The sequence below is a fragment of the Bombina bombina genome, chromosome 10 (genome assembly GCF_027579735.1).
Source record: "Bombina bombina isolate aBomBom1 chromosome 10, aBomBom1.pri, whole genome shotgun sequence".
NCBI lineage: Eukaryota > Metazoa > Chordata > Amphibia > Anura > Bombinatoridae > Bombina > Bombina bombina.
Window position 1 is genome coordinate 5,925,468 of NC_069508.1, and position 13,032 is coordinate 5,938,499.

Sequence of the window (13,032 nt, forward strand, 5' to 3'; positions counted from 1 at the left end):
AAAAAATAATTGCACACACAGAAAAAAAATTAGAGGGAACATTGGACAGGACCAACTGTCTCTGCCCCCTGTAACTCAGCCTGCCACTGGGGAATGTAGACTGGGCTCCCAATTCCCTGCAGGACCGGTGGAGAGACCTCGGTCCCATCTCCACCGGCCACCTGGGGTCCTTCCCAGTAAATCTCCACTACATCTTCCCAGCTGAATGGGTCTGGACCTGGGTCTGTCACCTTGCTGTCCTGCTGAGCCTTCCCAATGGAGTGGAAGAGATCTCGGTAGTCCTGCTCCAGCTCCCACTCCAGGGTTGCTAGGTGAGCCAGGTCTTTCTCTACCTCACAGGGGTCAGCCCAGTCATGCCTAGCCTCCCTCTCGTAGAAAATGTCCTGAAGTCTGGTCTGCGCAGGGCTCCTGAAGTCAGGCTCTGCAAAGGATTTCCATAACAAGCCAGGACCATTAACTTTTATTTTTCCTAAGTGAATTGGAGTTCATCAAATAGTATGTGGAAAAAGTTGTATGTGCATAAAAGTTTATCAGTTTACAGCAGAAATTCATCAAAAAGTCTCAGGGTAGATCGAAGTGTGTAATGTTGTATACCCAGACTAAGTAATACTTTCTAAAGCCAAGAGGTTGGTGGCACTCAGAGAGTGCGTGTTATCCTCTGTTTATATTTGTGGAGAAAATCTCCTGGTCTCCGTTTATAGGCTCCACTCGCTTATCCTCTGTAACGGACCCCTTTGCGCACAGCTACTGCAGAACACCAATCTCCCGAACTGGAACCTCACGAATAGCTGCTAGCAGACGAACAGGAAAAGCACCCAAGCGGATTATACTCCTGGCAATCAGTCTCTAACAGCATACAGTAAATCCCCCCCAAACACGAGACCAAGCTCCGTCTTGGAGGTAAAACAGGAATCTCTTTATTGAGGGCTACATGCCCGGTATTTAAGCAGGTCTCCCACCTGGTGGACAAGTATAGTACATTAGCCAATCGCAGTGGCTCAGGCATAAACGCTCCCCTTGGTACCAGTGAACCCCTCCTCCCTATCCTAGAGATAATTGGGAAGAAATCCAACTATCTCCATGGCTAGAGGAAAACGCCCTTTTATAGGATACAATAAAGATACATTGCATAAACAATTAAACAATCAAACACAAGAAAACAATTGTCTATTCACAGGTAAAACAGATTAACATATCAAGTTAATTAACTGGGGAAGAAAGTTTACTCAGACAATCTGATGTTGGGCAGTCTAGTTAACATATCACACAGGAACACAATCAGTTTACCCAGACAGACTCCTGAGACACAATCAGATTAGAAACGAAAATAAAATACATCTAATTACAGAATATAATAACAGCTCTTATTAACTATTACGTCCTTTATGCCCACTTGGTTTATAGAGTCACAATTGCTCCCACAAGGGGCACTCACACCCTGTACCCATCCTGTATTTATGGATACAGGGTGACATGGACATAAGACAGAGTTATGAAAGTACATGGGGTGTCCAGCATATAAAATTCCACATTTCCATGCAGTCTCTGGGTATCCTTAAGCCCATGTACCTCCAGCCCAAAGAATGTTCCATAACAGGCCCTCCAATGCACAGTGGCGAGATTGGTCTCGTCACATCCTCCAAGTGCCATTTTGTTCCTTTAGTTATAGTTCAGTGAAGTCCGTGTTCTTCCGTGTTTGTCTGCCTATTTTGAAACCGCAGCAGTTGTGAAGCGTGAGGTTCCTTGGCACTCAGGTGACTTGCTGACAACGGCTCTACGGCTAGCGTGAGTGTTCAAACAGAACACTAGGATCTGGTCTGTCTTTACTGGTGTATTGAAACGCGTTTCGGCTATGGTCTTAACCCTTTTCAAGCACTATAGCCCACAAAAGAGGCAGAGCCCCTCCCTCCTCCTAAAGGCCCTCTCCACCGCAGAGAGGCATGTGAATCCCAGCTGCATAGACTCATAGACTTCCGCAAGAGCTCCTTGAAAGAGGGTCTATCTCTGAGTCTGATGTCAATCAGGATTAGAAAAGACACCAAAGCCCTTCAGATGCTCTGGTAAATCTCTGGCACCAACTTCGTCTTTAATCGCATCGGAAAGCCCGCAAGAGAAAGCAGCAACAAGGGCTTCATTGTTCCAAGCTACCTCTGCTGCAAGTGTACAGAACTCAATAGCATACTGGGCTACAGATCTCATACCTTGCTGAATGGACATGAGTTGTTTGGCAGCAGAGGAGCAGCAAGCCGGAACATCAGAAACTCTTCAAAAGGAGTCCTCAAATTCAGGGTAATTATATATCACAGGTTTATTAGTCTCCCACAGGGATTAGCCCAAGCAAGAGCCGTGTCAGAGAGTAATGAGATGAGAAATCCCACCTTAGCTCTGTCAAAGGGAAACGCCTGAGGTTACATCTCAAAGTAAATGCCCACCTGGTTCAAAAACCTACTGCACTGATTAGGATCGCCTCCATATCGCTGAGGTAGAGGTGCAGAATTGGACATGCTCCTTGTAGGACTAGGTGCAGTAGTGGTAACAGGAGCAGCCATAGGTTGTGGGGCACTCTGGTCCAAATGTGCAGTGCGAGTTAGGAGGGTTTGCAGGGCTAGTGCAAATTGATTCATTGCGGTGATCCTGTTCCTCCATCCTGGAAATGATAGTGGGTAAAGGTGAATTATTAGCACCGTCAGGATTCATGGCCTTTGCGTATTGTTAGGAAACCAGTAATCAGACAGAAGTGAAATGCTAAATAATCACACCTTCATTAAAAAAATAACAACAAAAAACATAATTTATGTAAGAACTTACCTGATAAATTCATTTCTTTCATAGTGGCAAGAGTCCATGAGCTAGTGACGTATGAGATATACATTCCTACCTGGAGGGGGCAAAGTTTCCCAAACTTCAAAATGCCTATAAATACTCCTCCCACCTCACTCATACTTCAGTTTAACGTATAGCCTAGAAGTGAGGTGTAAAAAAGGAGTAAAAAGCATACAAATGAGGAACTGGAAAAAAGTATGTGCTTTATACAAAAAAATGAAAACCACATAAAATAGGGTGGGCCTCATGGACTCTTGCCACTATGAAAGAAATTAATTTATCAGGTAAGTTCTTACATAAATTATGTTTCCTTTTATGTAAGTGGCAAGAGCCCATGAGCTAGTGACGTATGGGATATAATACCCAAGATGTTCCATGAGTCACTAGAGAAGGAGGGATAAAATAAAAACAGCTAAATCCGCTGAGAAATTAAATCCAAAAATATAATTGTTTTCTTAAAAATGTCTGAAAAACTCAAAACAAAAAAAAGGCATTAGAATCAAACCGAGACAACTGCCTGAAGAACCTTTCTACCAAAGTCTGCTTCCGAACAAGCAAACACATCAAAATGATAAAATTTAGTAAAAGTATGCAAAGAAGACCAAGTTGCTGCTTTGCAAATTTGATCAACTCGAGCTTCATTCTTAAAAGCCCAAGAAGTGGCAACTGATCTAGTAGAATGAGCTGTAATTCTCTGATGCGGAGACTGCTCTGCCTCCAAATAAGCTTTGTGAATCAAAAGTTTCAACCAAGATGCTAAAGAAATGGCAGAGGCTTTCTGACCTTTCCTAGAGCCAGAAAAAATAACAAATAGACTAGAAGTCTTTCTGAAAACCTTAGTGTCAGGATAGGTATAGTCCAGAGTTAGACCCAAATGCTAGAATGAGGTTAATAACACCCTAGCACAGTGAGTATATACCAGGACCTGACCCTGCGACAGCTGTAGTATAATATACTCACAGTAATAGACTGGAAGATGGCACAGCAGGGTCAGGAGAAGAAACTTTGTGTAGATAGGATTAATCAATAGAGTAATCAGGCAAGCGATGTTCAGCAACGTGTAATCAGGCAGGTAAGGTTAACCAATAGAATAGTTAGGCAAGCAATATCCAGTAACATGTAATCATGCAGGTAGGGGTTAACCAGTAGAGTAATCAAGCAAGCAATGTCCAGCAACGTGTAATCAGGCAGATAGGGATTAACCAATAGAGTAGTCAGGTAAGCAGTGTCCAGCAACGTGTAATCAGGCAGGTATGGGTTAACCAATAGAGTAGTCAGGTAAGCAATGTCCAGCAACGTGTAATCAGGCAGGTATAGGTTAACCAATAGAGTAGTCAGTTAAGCAATGTCCAGCAACGTGTAATCAGGCAGGTATGGGTTAACCAATAGAGTAGTCAGGTAAGCAATGTCCAGCAACTTGTAATCAGGCAGGAAGGGGTTAACCAATAGAGTAGTCAGGTAAGCAGTGTCCAGCAACGTATAATCAGGCAGGAAGAGGTTCAGGGTTCCGGATAAGAAGGCACAGGTTCAGAATAACACAGGTATAACTTGTACTCACATAGCCAACGAGTGAAACAAACAGGCACCGATGAGAGGAGACGCCGGAATAAGAAGGCCTCCTGACGTCATCAGAAGTGCCGACAGGAACAGGGTTGCTAAGCAACCAAGAAAGCGCTACCGCGCTGAGGCAGGGCAGAAGAAAGCGATCAGCAGCTGAGCGATCGTGACACTTAGTAGCCTTAACATAATATTTCAAAGCTCTTACCACATCCAAAGAATGTAAAGACCTTTCAAGAGTATTCTTAAGATTAGGACATAAAGAAGGAGCAACAATTTCCCTATTGATGTTGTTAGAATTTACAACTTCCAGTGAACCAAATACTGTACACGGCCCCTGGACATACAAGAGTCAATAATGCTGCTGACCTCATACTCCTCATGGTTGTCAACAAAGATAAGATGGGGACGAGGCAAGACAGTGGTAAACTGATTACAAACCAATGGTTTCAAGAGGGAGACATGAAAAACATTGGCGATGCGCATTGCAGGAGGAAGGTCAAGAGCGTAGGCAACAGGATTGACCCTTCAGAGTATTCGTAAAGAACCAACATAATGGGGATCCAGATTATTAGAAGGCACATGAAGGTTCAAGTTACGGGATGACAGCCAAACCTTGTCACCAACCTAGTAGGAAAGCACGGGCAGACGCCTACGATCAGCCTGGAACTTTTGGCGCTGCATAGAACGATGAAGGCAATCCTGAATCTGCACCCACGTGGAACGGAGTTGCCGGAGATGCTCCTCCAAAGCCGGAATACCTTGAGACATGAATGAATTGGGCAACAAGGATGATTGAAACCCATAATTCGCCATGAACGGGGATAACTTGGAGGAAGCATTAATAGCACTATTACAAGCAAACTCTGCCCAAGGTAACAGTTCAGACCAATTATTGTGGTGATCTGAGACATAGCAACGGAGGAACTGTTCCAGAGCTTGATTAGACCGTTCCGCAGCCCCATTGGATTGAGGGTGATATGCCGAGGAGAAGGAAAGCTGGATCCCCATTTGAGCACAAAAAGAATGCCAAAATCTGGAGACAAACTGGCTACCAGCGGTCCCACACTATGTCCTTGGGTAACCCATGTTAACGGAAGACCTCCCGGGCAAAAATTGAAGCAAGCTCCTGAGTGGTAGGCAACTTCTTCAAGGGAATGCAATGTGACATTTTAGAAAAACGGTCAACCACCATAAGGATAACAGTATTGCCATTGGAAACAGGGAGCTTGACAATGAAGTCCATGGAAAGATGTGTCCAAGGATGCTCACCATTAGCAATAGGTTGAAGAAGACCCACAGGAAGACGTTGAGGAGTCTTATTCTGTGCACAAACTGAGCAGGAGGCAACATACGCAGCAACATCAGAACGAAGACCTGGCCACCAGAATTGTCGAGTGACAGACCAAATCATTCGGTTCTTGCCTGGGTGACCTGCGGCTTTAGGATAGTGGTAAGTGTGCAAAAGTTTAGTTCGAAGATTCTCAGGAACAAAACACTTACCACTAGGTTTCTCAGGAGTTGCATTGGTTTGTGCAGCCTGGATCTCCTCCCCCAAGGGAGAAGTCAAATTAGTACATATGGTAGCCAAAATATGGTCAGGAGGTATAACTGGAGTAGGTACAGACTCCTCCTTGGACAGAGGGGAAAATTGTCGAGAGAGGGTATCAGCCCTAACATTCTTACTACCAGGCAGGTAGGAGACCACATAATTAAACCGAGACAAAAATAGCGCCCATCTGGCCTGATGATGTTCTCCAGTTTGGCCATAAGAGGGAGCCTGGAGTAGTGAGCAGTGTTACAAACCCTGCTACAAGCAAGGGGAGAAGACAGGTGAGTTGTGACAGACCCCTCTGTCAACCTCCCTACGGATTATGGATTCGGGCATTATGTTAAGTCACCCTGTGCCCATTATAGGTACAGGGTGCAAATCCAACAGTACTGGAGGGGTTAACTTCAGTTTTGAGTAACTGTATTGTCTAAGACGGTTGTTGTTAGCAGTTGTTGTTGTTGCACCAGTTTTAAGCAGTGGCTAGATGCAAAATAAATAGCTGATTTAGACTTAAACTTGGACTGAATTATTTAGACGACATTTTTAAGATGAGGATGTCTCTGGCTAACTAAAAGATATTGCGGATCCTACTGCCTCTCCGCTACAATTGATGGCAAGCGACGGTTTAGTCCTCATAGCCCAGAAGAGCAACTACACATCCGGACCTAATGGGAATATGAAAGGCTGAAAAGAGCCACCCTTAAAGACCTGCTAGAACAACTGGGCAGACAAGCCAGAAACCTCAGGAAGAGGGAGATTATTACAATACTGACCGTGATGGACGGAGTACCAGGGCCCGAAGGAACCAATGAGCCCAGCATATCAGACAGAAATCCCGAAGAAGCAAGCTTTGACCGGGCGGTTAAAATTAGACTGGCACATTATGGCCCCAACCCGACTGCCGAAATTATCGCCCGGGTCATAGCAGCTGTGGATGCCAACCTACTTCGCCAAAGCAGCGCTGCAGCAGCCCAAGTCACAGCAAAAGAGAGAGGTACATTTTGCAGCTTTTAAAAACTTCATGGAAACAGAAGGAGAGATTGATGGGTACCTTGCGGATTTTGAGAGGCAATGTGCACTACACAAGGTACCCACAGAGGACTGGGTCACGATATTATCCGGAAAATTATCCGGCCGGGCCAGCGAGGCTTTTCGGGCCATTCCAGATGAGGAAGTCAGGGATTATAATGTTGTAAAAGAGACTCTGCTCTCCAGGTATGCGATTACACCGGAGGCATACAGGAGGCGGTTCAGAGACACTGTTAAACTAGCTGGAGATTCCTACATCGAGTGGGCATGTAAGGTGCACCGCACAGCAGCTCACTGGATAGCGGGGTGCCAAGCCGTATCTGGGGAAGAGGTGCTGCAGCTATTCCTGTTGGAACATTGCTTCAACAAGTTATCCGCAGGAGTTAGAGAGTGGGTTCGGGACCGTAATCCCTCCACCCTGCATGAAGCTGCTTGCCTGGCAGATGAGTATACGGATGCCCGTAAACTGGACACTGCTACCACTAAGATCCCTGCCAGAGTGGAGTACAGACCCACAGTCACCCCAGCAGCTACCAGTTACCAACCCCCGGCGCACCGCTCTACCACACCGCCTTCAGCCACAAACTATCCTCAGACAGCCCGGTTCAACTCACGGGATTGCTCACAGCCTATTCGGTGCTTTGGATGTAAGCAACTAGGGCACAAAAGACCAGAGTGTCCCCTAAACACAGCGAACCAAGCACAGTCCTGGAGAAGACCCGCCGGCGGAAACCCACGTAACCCTAAGCATGCTGCCCACTGCGTAGAGGAGGAAGAATGCTGGGGCATCCTACATGAAGCAGACCCCGTGCAAGCTGCCCACCGGGATAACCGGCAACAGCACCGGCAACTGGTTAAAGTGAATGGGAAGGAGGTCAGTGGTCTACGGGATACTGGTGCTACCATGACCTTGCTCCAAAAGAACTTGGTGTCTGAGAACCAGCACACCGGAGACACTGTGGCTGTGAGGGTAGCAGGGGACTCTGTGTTCCGCCTACCTGTTGCCCGGTTACATTTGGATTGGGGAGTGGGCTCTAGACATGTGAATGTGGGGGTCATGAAGGACTTACCAGCTGATGTTCTCCTTGGAAATGACTTGGCCTCCCTTGTCTCTGCCTACGCTCCCATGGGTCCCACCAATGTTAACCCTGTGACTACCCGTGCCCAGATCCGTGTCACAGAGACTGACCCACCTGCTGAGCCCCAGGACGCTGAGCTCAGTAAATCTCTGTCCACTATTGATACGTGGAAGTCCCGTTATGATGCGCTGATGAAGGAGAAGAGTCAAGTAGAGGATGAAATGGTCACGTTAAACAATCACGTAACGGTGCTAGCGGGAGAAAATAGGAGCGCAGAGGAAAAAGGCGTTTAGAACGGGAATCTCTGCTAGACAAGCTGCACCGACAGACCGCAGAAAACACCAGCTTCAGAGTGGAACATGAAACATTAAAGACAAACTGGAGCGACACTGGAGGAGAAGCTGACGCTGGTTCATAGTGAGGTGCAGCAACTCAAGGGCACCCTACGTCAGTATGAAGGACTTGTGGATACCTATAAAGAGCAGGTACAAAAAACTCATAAAGAAGCCGATGAGATTTGTCTCCAACTGGAAAGAAGCGTCTCTGAAAACAAAAACTTGAGGGAATGTTTAGCCCTGGTCTGGGCACTGAAGAAGTTGAACCCTTGTTTGTATGGACAGGAATTCTCTCTCATAACGGGAATGCAGATGGATTGTCCCGGCAAACTGACATTCCTACCACCTCCTAGTCCGGTCATCCCCAAGTTGACCCGCCAAAGGGTCAAGCTGGGTCTGCCGGAGTGTCCCACCAGGAGGGGGCCATGTAACAGACCCCTCTGTCAACCTCCCTACGGATTATGGATTCAGGCATTATGTTAAGTCACCCTGTGCCCATTATAGGTACAGGGTGCAAATCCAACAGTACTGGAGGGGTTAACTTCAGTTTTGAGTAACTGTTAGTTTTGAGAAACTGTATTGTCTAAGACAGTTGTTGTTAGCAGTTGTTGTTGTTGCACCAGTTTTAAGCAGTGGCTAGAAGCAAAATAAATAGCTGATTTAGACTTAAACTTGGACTGAATTATTTAGACGACATTTTTAAGATGAGGATGTCTCTGCCTAACTAAAAGATATTGCGGATCCTACTGCCTCTCCGCTACATGAGTCTAATATGGCAGCCAAAATAAAAAGCATCAAATAACTTATTATAGGGACAGTAAACCTAAAAAATTATGTTATATAATTCTGCACATAGTGCAGAATTATATAACATTATATTAGTGTTATCGTTATAAAACCTTATTTCCCCTTTGAATTTTTTTAAAATATGACAGGTTTTCAGACCCGCTCTCTGCGCTCTTCTGAGCGGGTCTGTTTTTATTACACAGCGCATCGGGCCAGCTGTATAGTCACAGCCCGGCCTGACCGCGCCATAACACTAAGTACAGCTCACTCCTGCTCTGTCTGACAGCAGGAGCGAGCTGCACTTAGTGTTATGGCGCGGTCGGGCCTGGCTATGACTATACGATAACACTAATATAATGTTATATAATTCTGTACTATGTGCAGAATTATTTAACATTATTTTTTAGGTTTACTGTCCCTTTAAAGTCAGGGAGAAACCCTGACAATACGCAAGTGTGCATGTAATGCTTGTGAGTAGGGTCTGAGCACAAGAGATTCACTCGGATTCCAGCATAAATAGGAGATACTAATAAATGTATATACTCAGGTGTGTGCACGTGATGCTTGTCAGTAGGGTCTGAGCACAAGTCACTCACACTCAGGTACCAGCACACACAGGGCTTGTTACCTTCCATTCCTCCTTCTCAATTCTCAGGATGACTCTCCCATCCTCGTTGTGCACTTTCTCCTTCAGTCTGGAGAGATGGATCCGGCTTTCCCACACATTAGAAATTCTGTGATACACAAAGTTATGTCCGATTGTGAAATTGTACAGCTCACACTGATAACATGAGATACACACGTGCACACTATTGTATACAGCTAAACACACCAACACCAGTGTCTATATGTACAGCTCACACTGATAACATGAGATACACACGTGCACACTATTGTATACAGCTAAATACACCAACACCAGTGTCTATATGTACAGCTCACACTGATAACATGAGATACACACGTGCACACTATTGTATACAGCTAAACACACCAACACCAGTGTCTATATGTACAGCTCACACTGATAACATGAGATACACACGTGCACACTATTGTATACAGCTAAACACACCAACACCAGTGTCTATATGTACAGCTCACACTGATAACATGAGATACACACATGCACACTATTGTATACAGCTAAACACACCAATTATATGGCCTAGGCCAACAAGGCCCGTTCCTAGGGCGGCAGATTTGGAGAGCGGCAAGCACCATTAACTTCAAAGTTCTAAGGCATTTCTCAATTATCCCAGGCGCAGTCACGCTGCGCACAGTTTAAACTGGCCTGAAAGAAAAGCGATATGGAGGTGGAGCTAGAGAAGAAATTCAGCGTGGGACACATCTTCACAGGTAAAAAGCGCGCCCCACTGACACCAATACTGTTTGTGGCTGCAGCAAAGGAAAGAAACAGTAAAGTTATAACAGGAGCCGGTCTCAAAGATCTATAGTCAAACTTGACACGCAGCTTTTATTTCAGTACAGTAAAATATAAGCCGTAGAACAGGACACAGTGTGTCCTGTTCTTCTACGGCTTATATTGGAATAAAAGCTACATGTTTCAAGTTAGACTACAGATCTGATAGACCGGCTCTGTAACGGTACCAACAGGATACCAAGGGTTAACACCAGGGAACAATGTCCTGCATAGGGAATCAGCAATTCACAACCCAGCCAGTTAAAACAGAATGACTTTATTAAGGCTCATATGCCCAGTATTTATGCAGGTCTGACCCCCCAGAAGGGGGGTTGAAAGAATGTTGTACATTAGATGGAGGAACCACACCCTTGGACAGACCACAATAGAATCACATTACTTTACTAGGTAGATAACAACTTAAACACAAAACACATTTGGCTTTCCTTATCACCTATTCGTCTGCTCTCTGAGGGTGATTAAACATTGGACTGTTTATCACTAACTTTAATGACAGTACACAGTAGTTTCTTGAAGCTGAACACAGTTAACTCCTTCAGTACTGACAGAAGGGTCTGTCACATCTACATAGCACACAATACAGCCTATAGACAACCGTTCTTACATTAAAGTCCAGAAGTGGCTAGGTTTGCCACAATGCTCCCCCAGAACCAAGCCAGCATACACAGTCTGATCCCAACGGATCGGCTTGGGGATGTCCGGGAAAGTACTCACAGATCACTTTTCAAGTTCAGTTTGTCTGGGGAACCCGTCGGCGTTACCGTTTTGTTTCCGCTGGGCGGTAATGGATGGTAAAGTCCGAAGGGCCTGCAGCGCCAAACTCCAGCGCAGCAGCCTGGCATTGTCCCCGGCCACACGGTTCAGCCACACCAACGGGTTGTGATCTGTGAGTAAGGAAAAAGGTTGTCCATACAGGTACGGCTGCAGCTTTTTGGAGAGCCCTGATTAAAATATAAAAGGTAACAGCAACTTGTAAGTAAACCAAACTAGGTTGTAGCTCCTCAAATAGGGCTTCAGCTACTGTCTCTGCAGGGATGTTGGAGAGAGCAATGGCCTCGGGGGTACCTAGTGGCGTAGTCCACCACAGTTAAAATGTACCTCTTCCCGAAGGGACTGGGCTTGGGTAGTCACAGGGTTAACATCAGCGGGACCCATGGGAGCATAGGCGAAAACAAGGGGGACCAAGTCATTTCCAAGGAGAACATCAGCAGGTAAGTCCTTTTTGACCCCCACATTCACAGGTCTAGTGCCCACTCCCCAATCCAAATGTACCCTGGCAACAGGTAGGCGGAACACAGTGCCCCCCTGCTATCCTCACAGCCACAGTGTCTCCAGTGTGCTGTTTCTCAGACACCAAGTTCTCTTGAAGCAAGGTCATGGTAGCACCAGTATCCCGTAGACCACTGACCTCCTTCCCATTCACTTTAAACCCGTTGCCGGTTATTCCGGTGGGGCAGCTTGCACGGGGTCTGCTTCATGTAGGCTGCCCCAGCATTCTGGCGGCTCTACGTAGCGGGCCGCAGGCTGAGGATTATGTGGGATTCCGCCGGCGGGTCTTCTCCAGGACTGTGCTTGATTCGCTGCGTTTTAGGGGACACTCTGGTCTTTTGTGCCCTAGTTGCTTACATCCCAAAGCACTGAATAGGTTGTGAGTAGCCCCGCAAATTGAACCGGGCTCTCTGAGGGTAGTTCGTGGCCGGAGGCCGGTGTGGTATAGCGGTGCGCCGGGGGCTGGGTAACTGGCAGGCTGCTGGGGTGACTGGGGGTCTGTACTCCACTCTAGCAGTGGGCAATCGGTTATACTGACTCCCCCTGCTCCTGTACTGCCACGGATCCGCCAGTGGGTGCTGTATCCGGCACCAAATGGGGAGCTATCAGGGTTAAAGTAGCTCCCGAATCCCCGAGAGTCCCTGGACCAGACATCACCTCATGCAGAATTCCCAGGGGTTCCTCGGCTTGGGTTGCTCAACACCTCATGAGCGGCTGGCTCCATTTGGTAATGGTGAGCAGCCGCCCTTGGGGCCAGGTTCTTTCTGACCTGGTTCCAAGCTTGTCTGCTCCGATTTTGGGTGCACTCACGTGCATATGTCCCCCAACTGCTTGCAGGTGTGGCATTGTATATTCGCCCGTCCGTTGTATCGTGAGGGGGGTGGTGGATTCCCTGGGGCTGGGCGAAAAAGGTGCCGCTGTGGGGGTGTTAGGCTGTAGTCCATGGGTGCCTCCTGGCATCGAAATGCTGGTCTGCTAATCTGGCTGCTTCGGGTTAAGGTGAGGGTTTTCGATCTCTCACCCATTCTTGGGCTTATGGGGACAAGCCGTTTTAAAGAATTGCTCCAACAGCATCAGTTTGTCGCAATTCTTCCATGGTGGTAGCTTGACTGGGCCTGTATCCACCTTGAGATGCTTGATCCAGCTTGTGGGCCCACT

At 46.7% G+C, this 13,032-nt stretch overlaps 1 protein-coding gene across 1 annotated transcript in view; it reads right to left on the reverse strand.

The window, feature by feature from the left end:
- Window positions 1-13,032, reverse strand: part of LRRC39 (leucine rich repeat containing 39) — a 158,031-nt gene that overhangs the window by 89,070 nt on the left and 55,929 nt on the right. Inside the window, exon 3 of the mRNA XM_053693731.1 lies at window positions 9,790-9,895. Within this exon, the coding sequence (XP_053549706.1) occupies window positions 9,790-9,895 (106 nt within the window). The remainder of the gene's footprint in view (window positions 1-9,789; window positions 9,896-13,032) is intronic.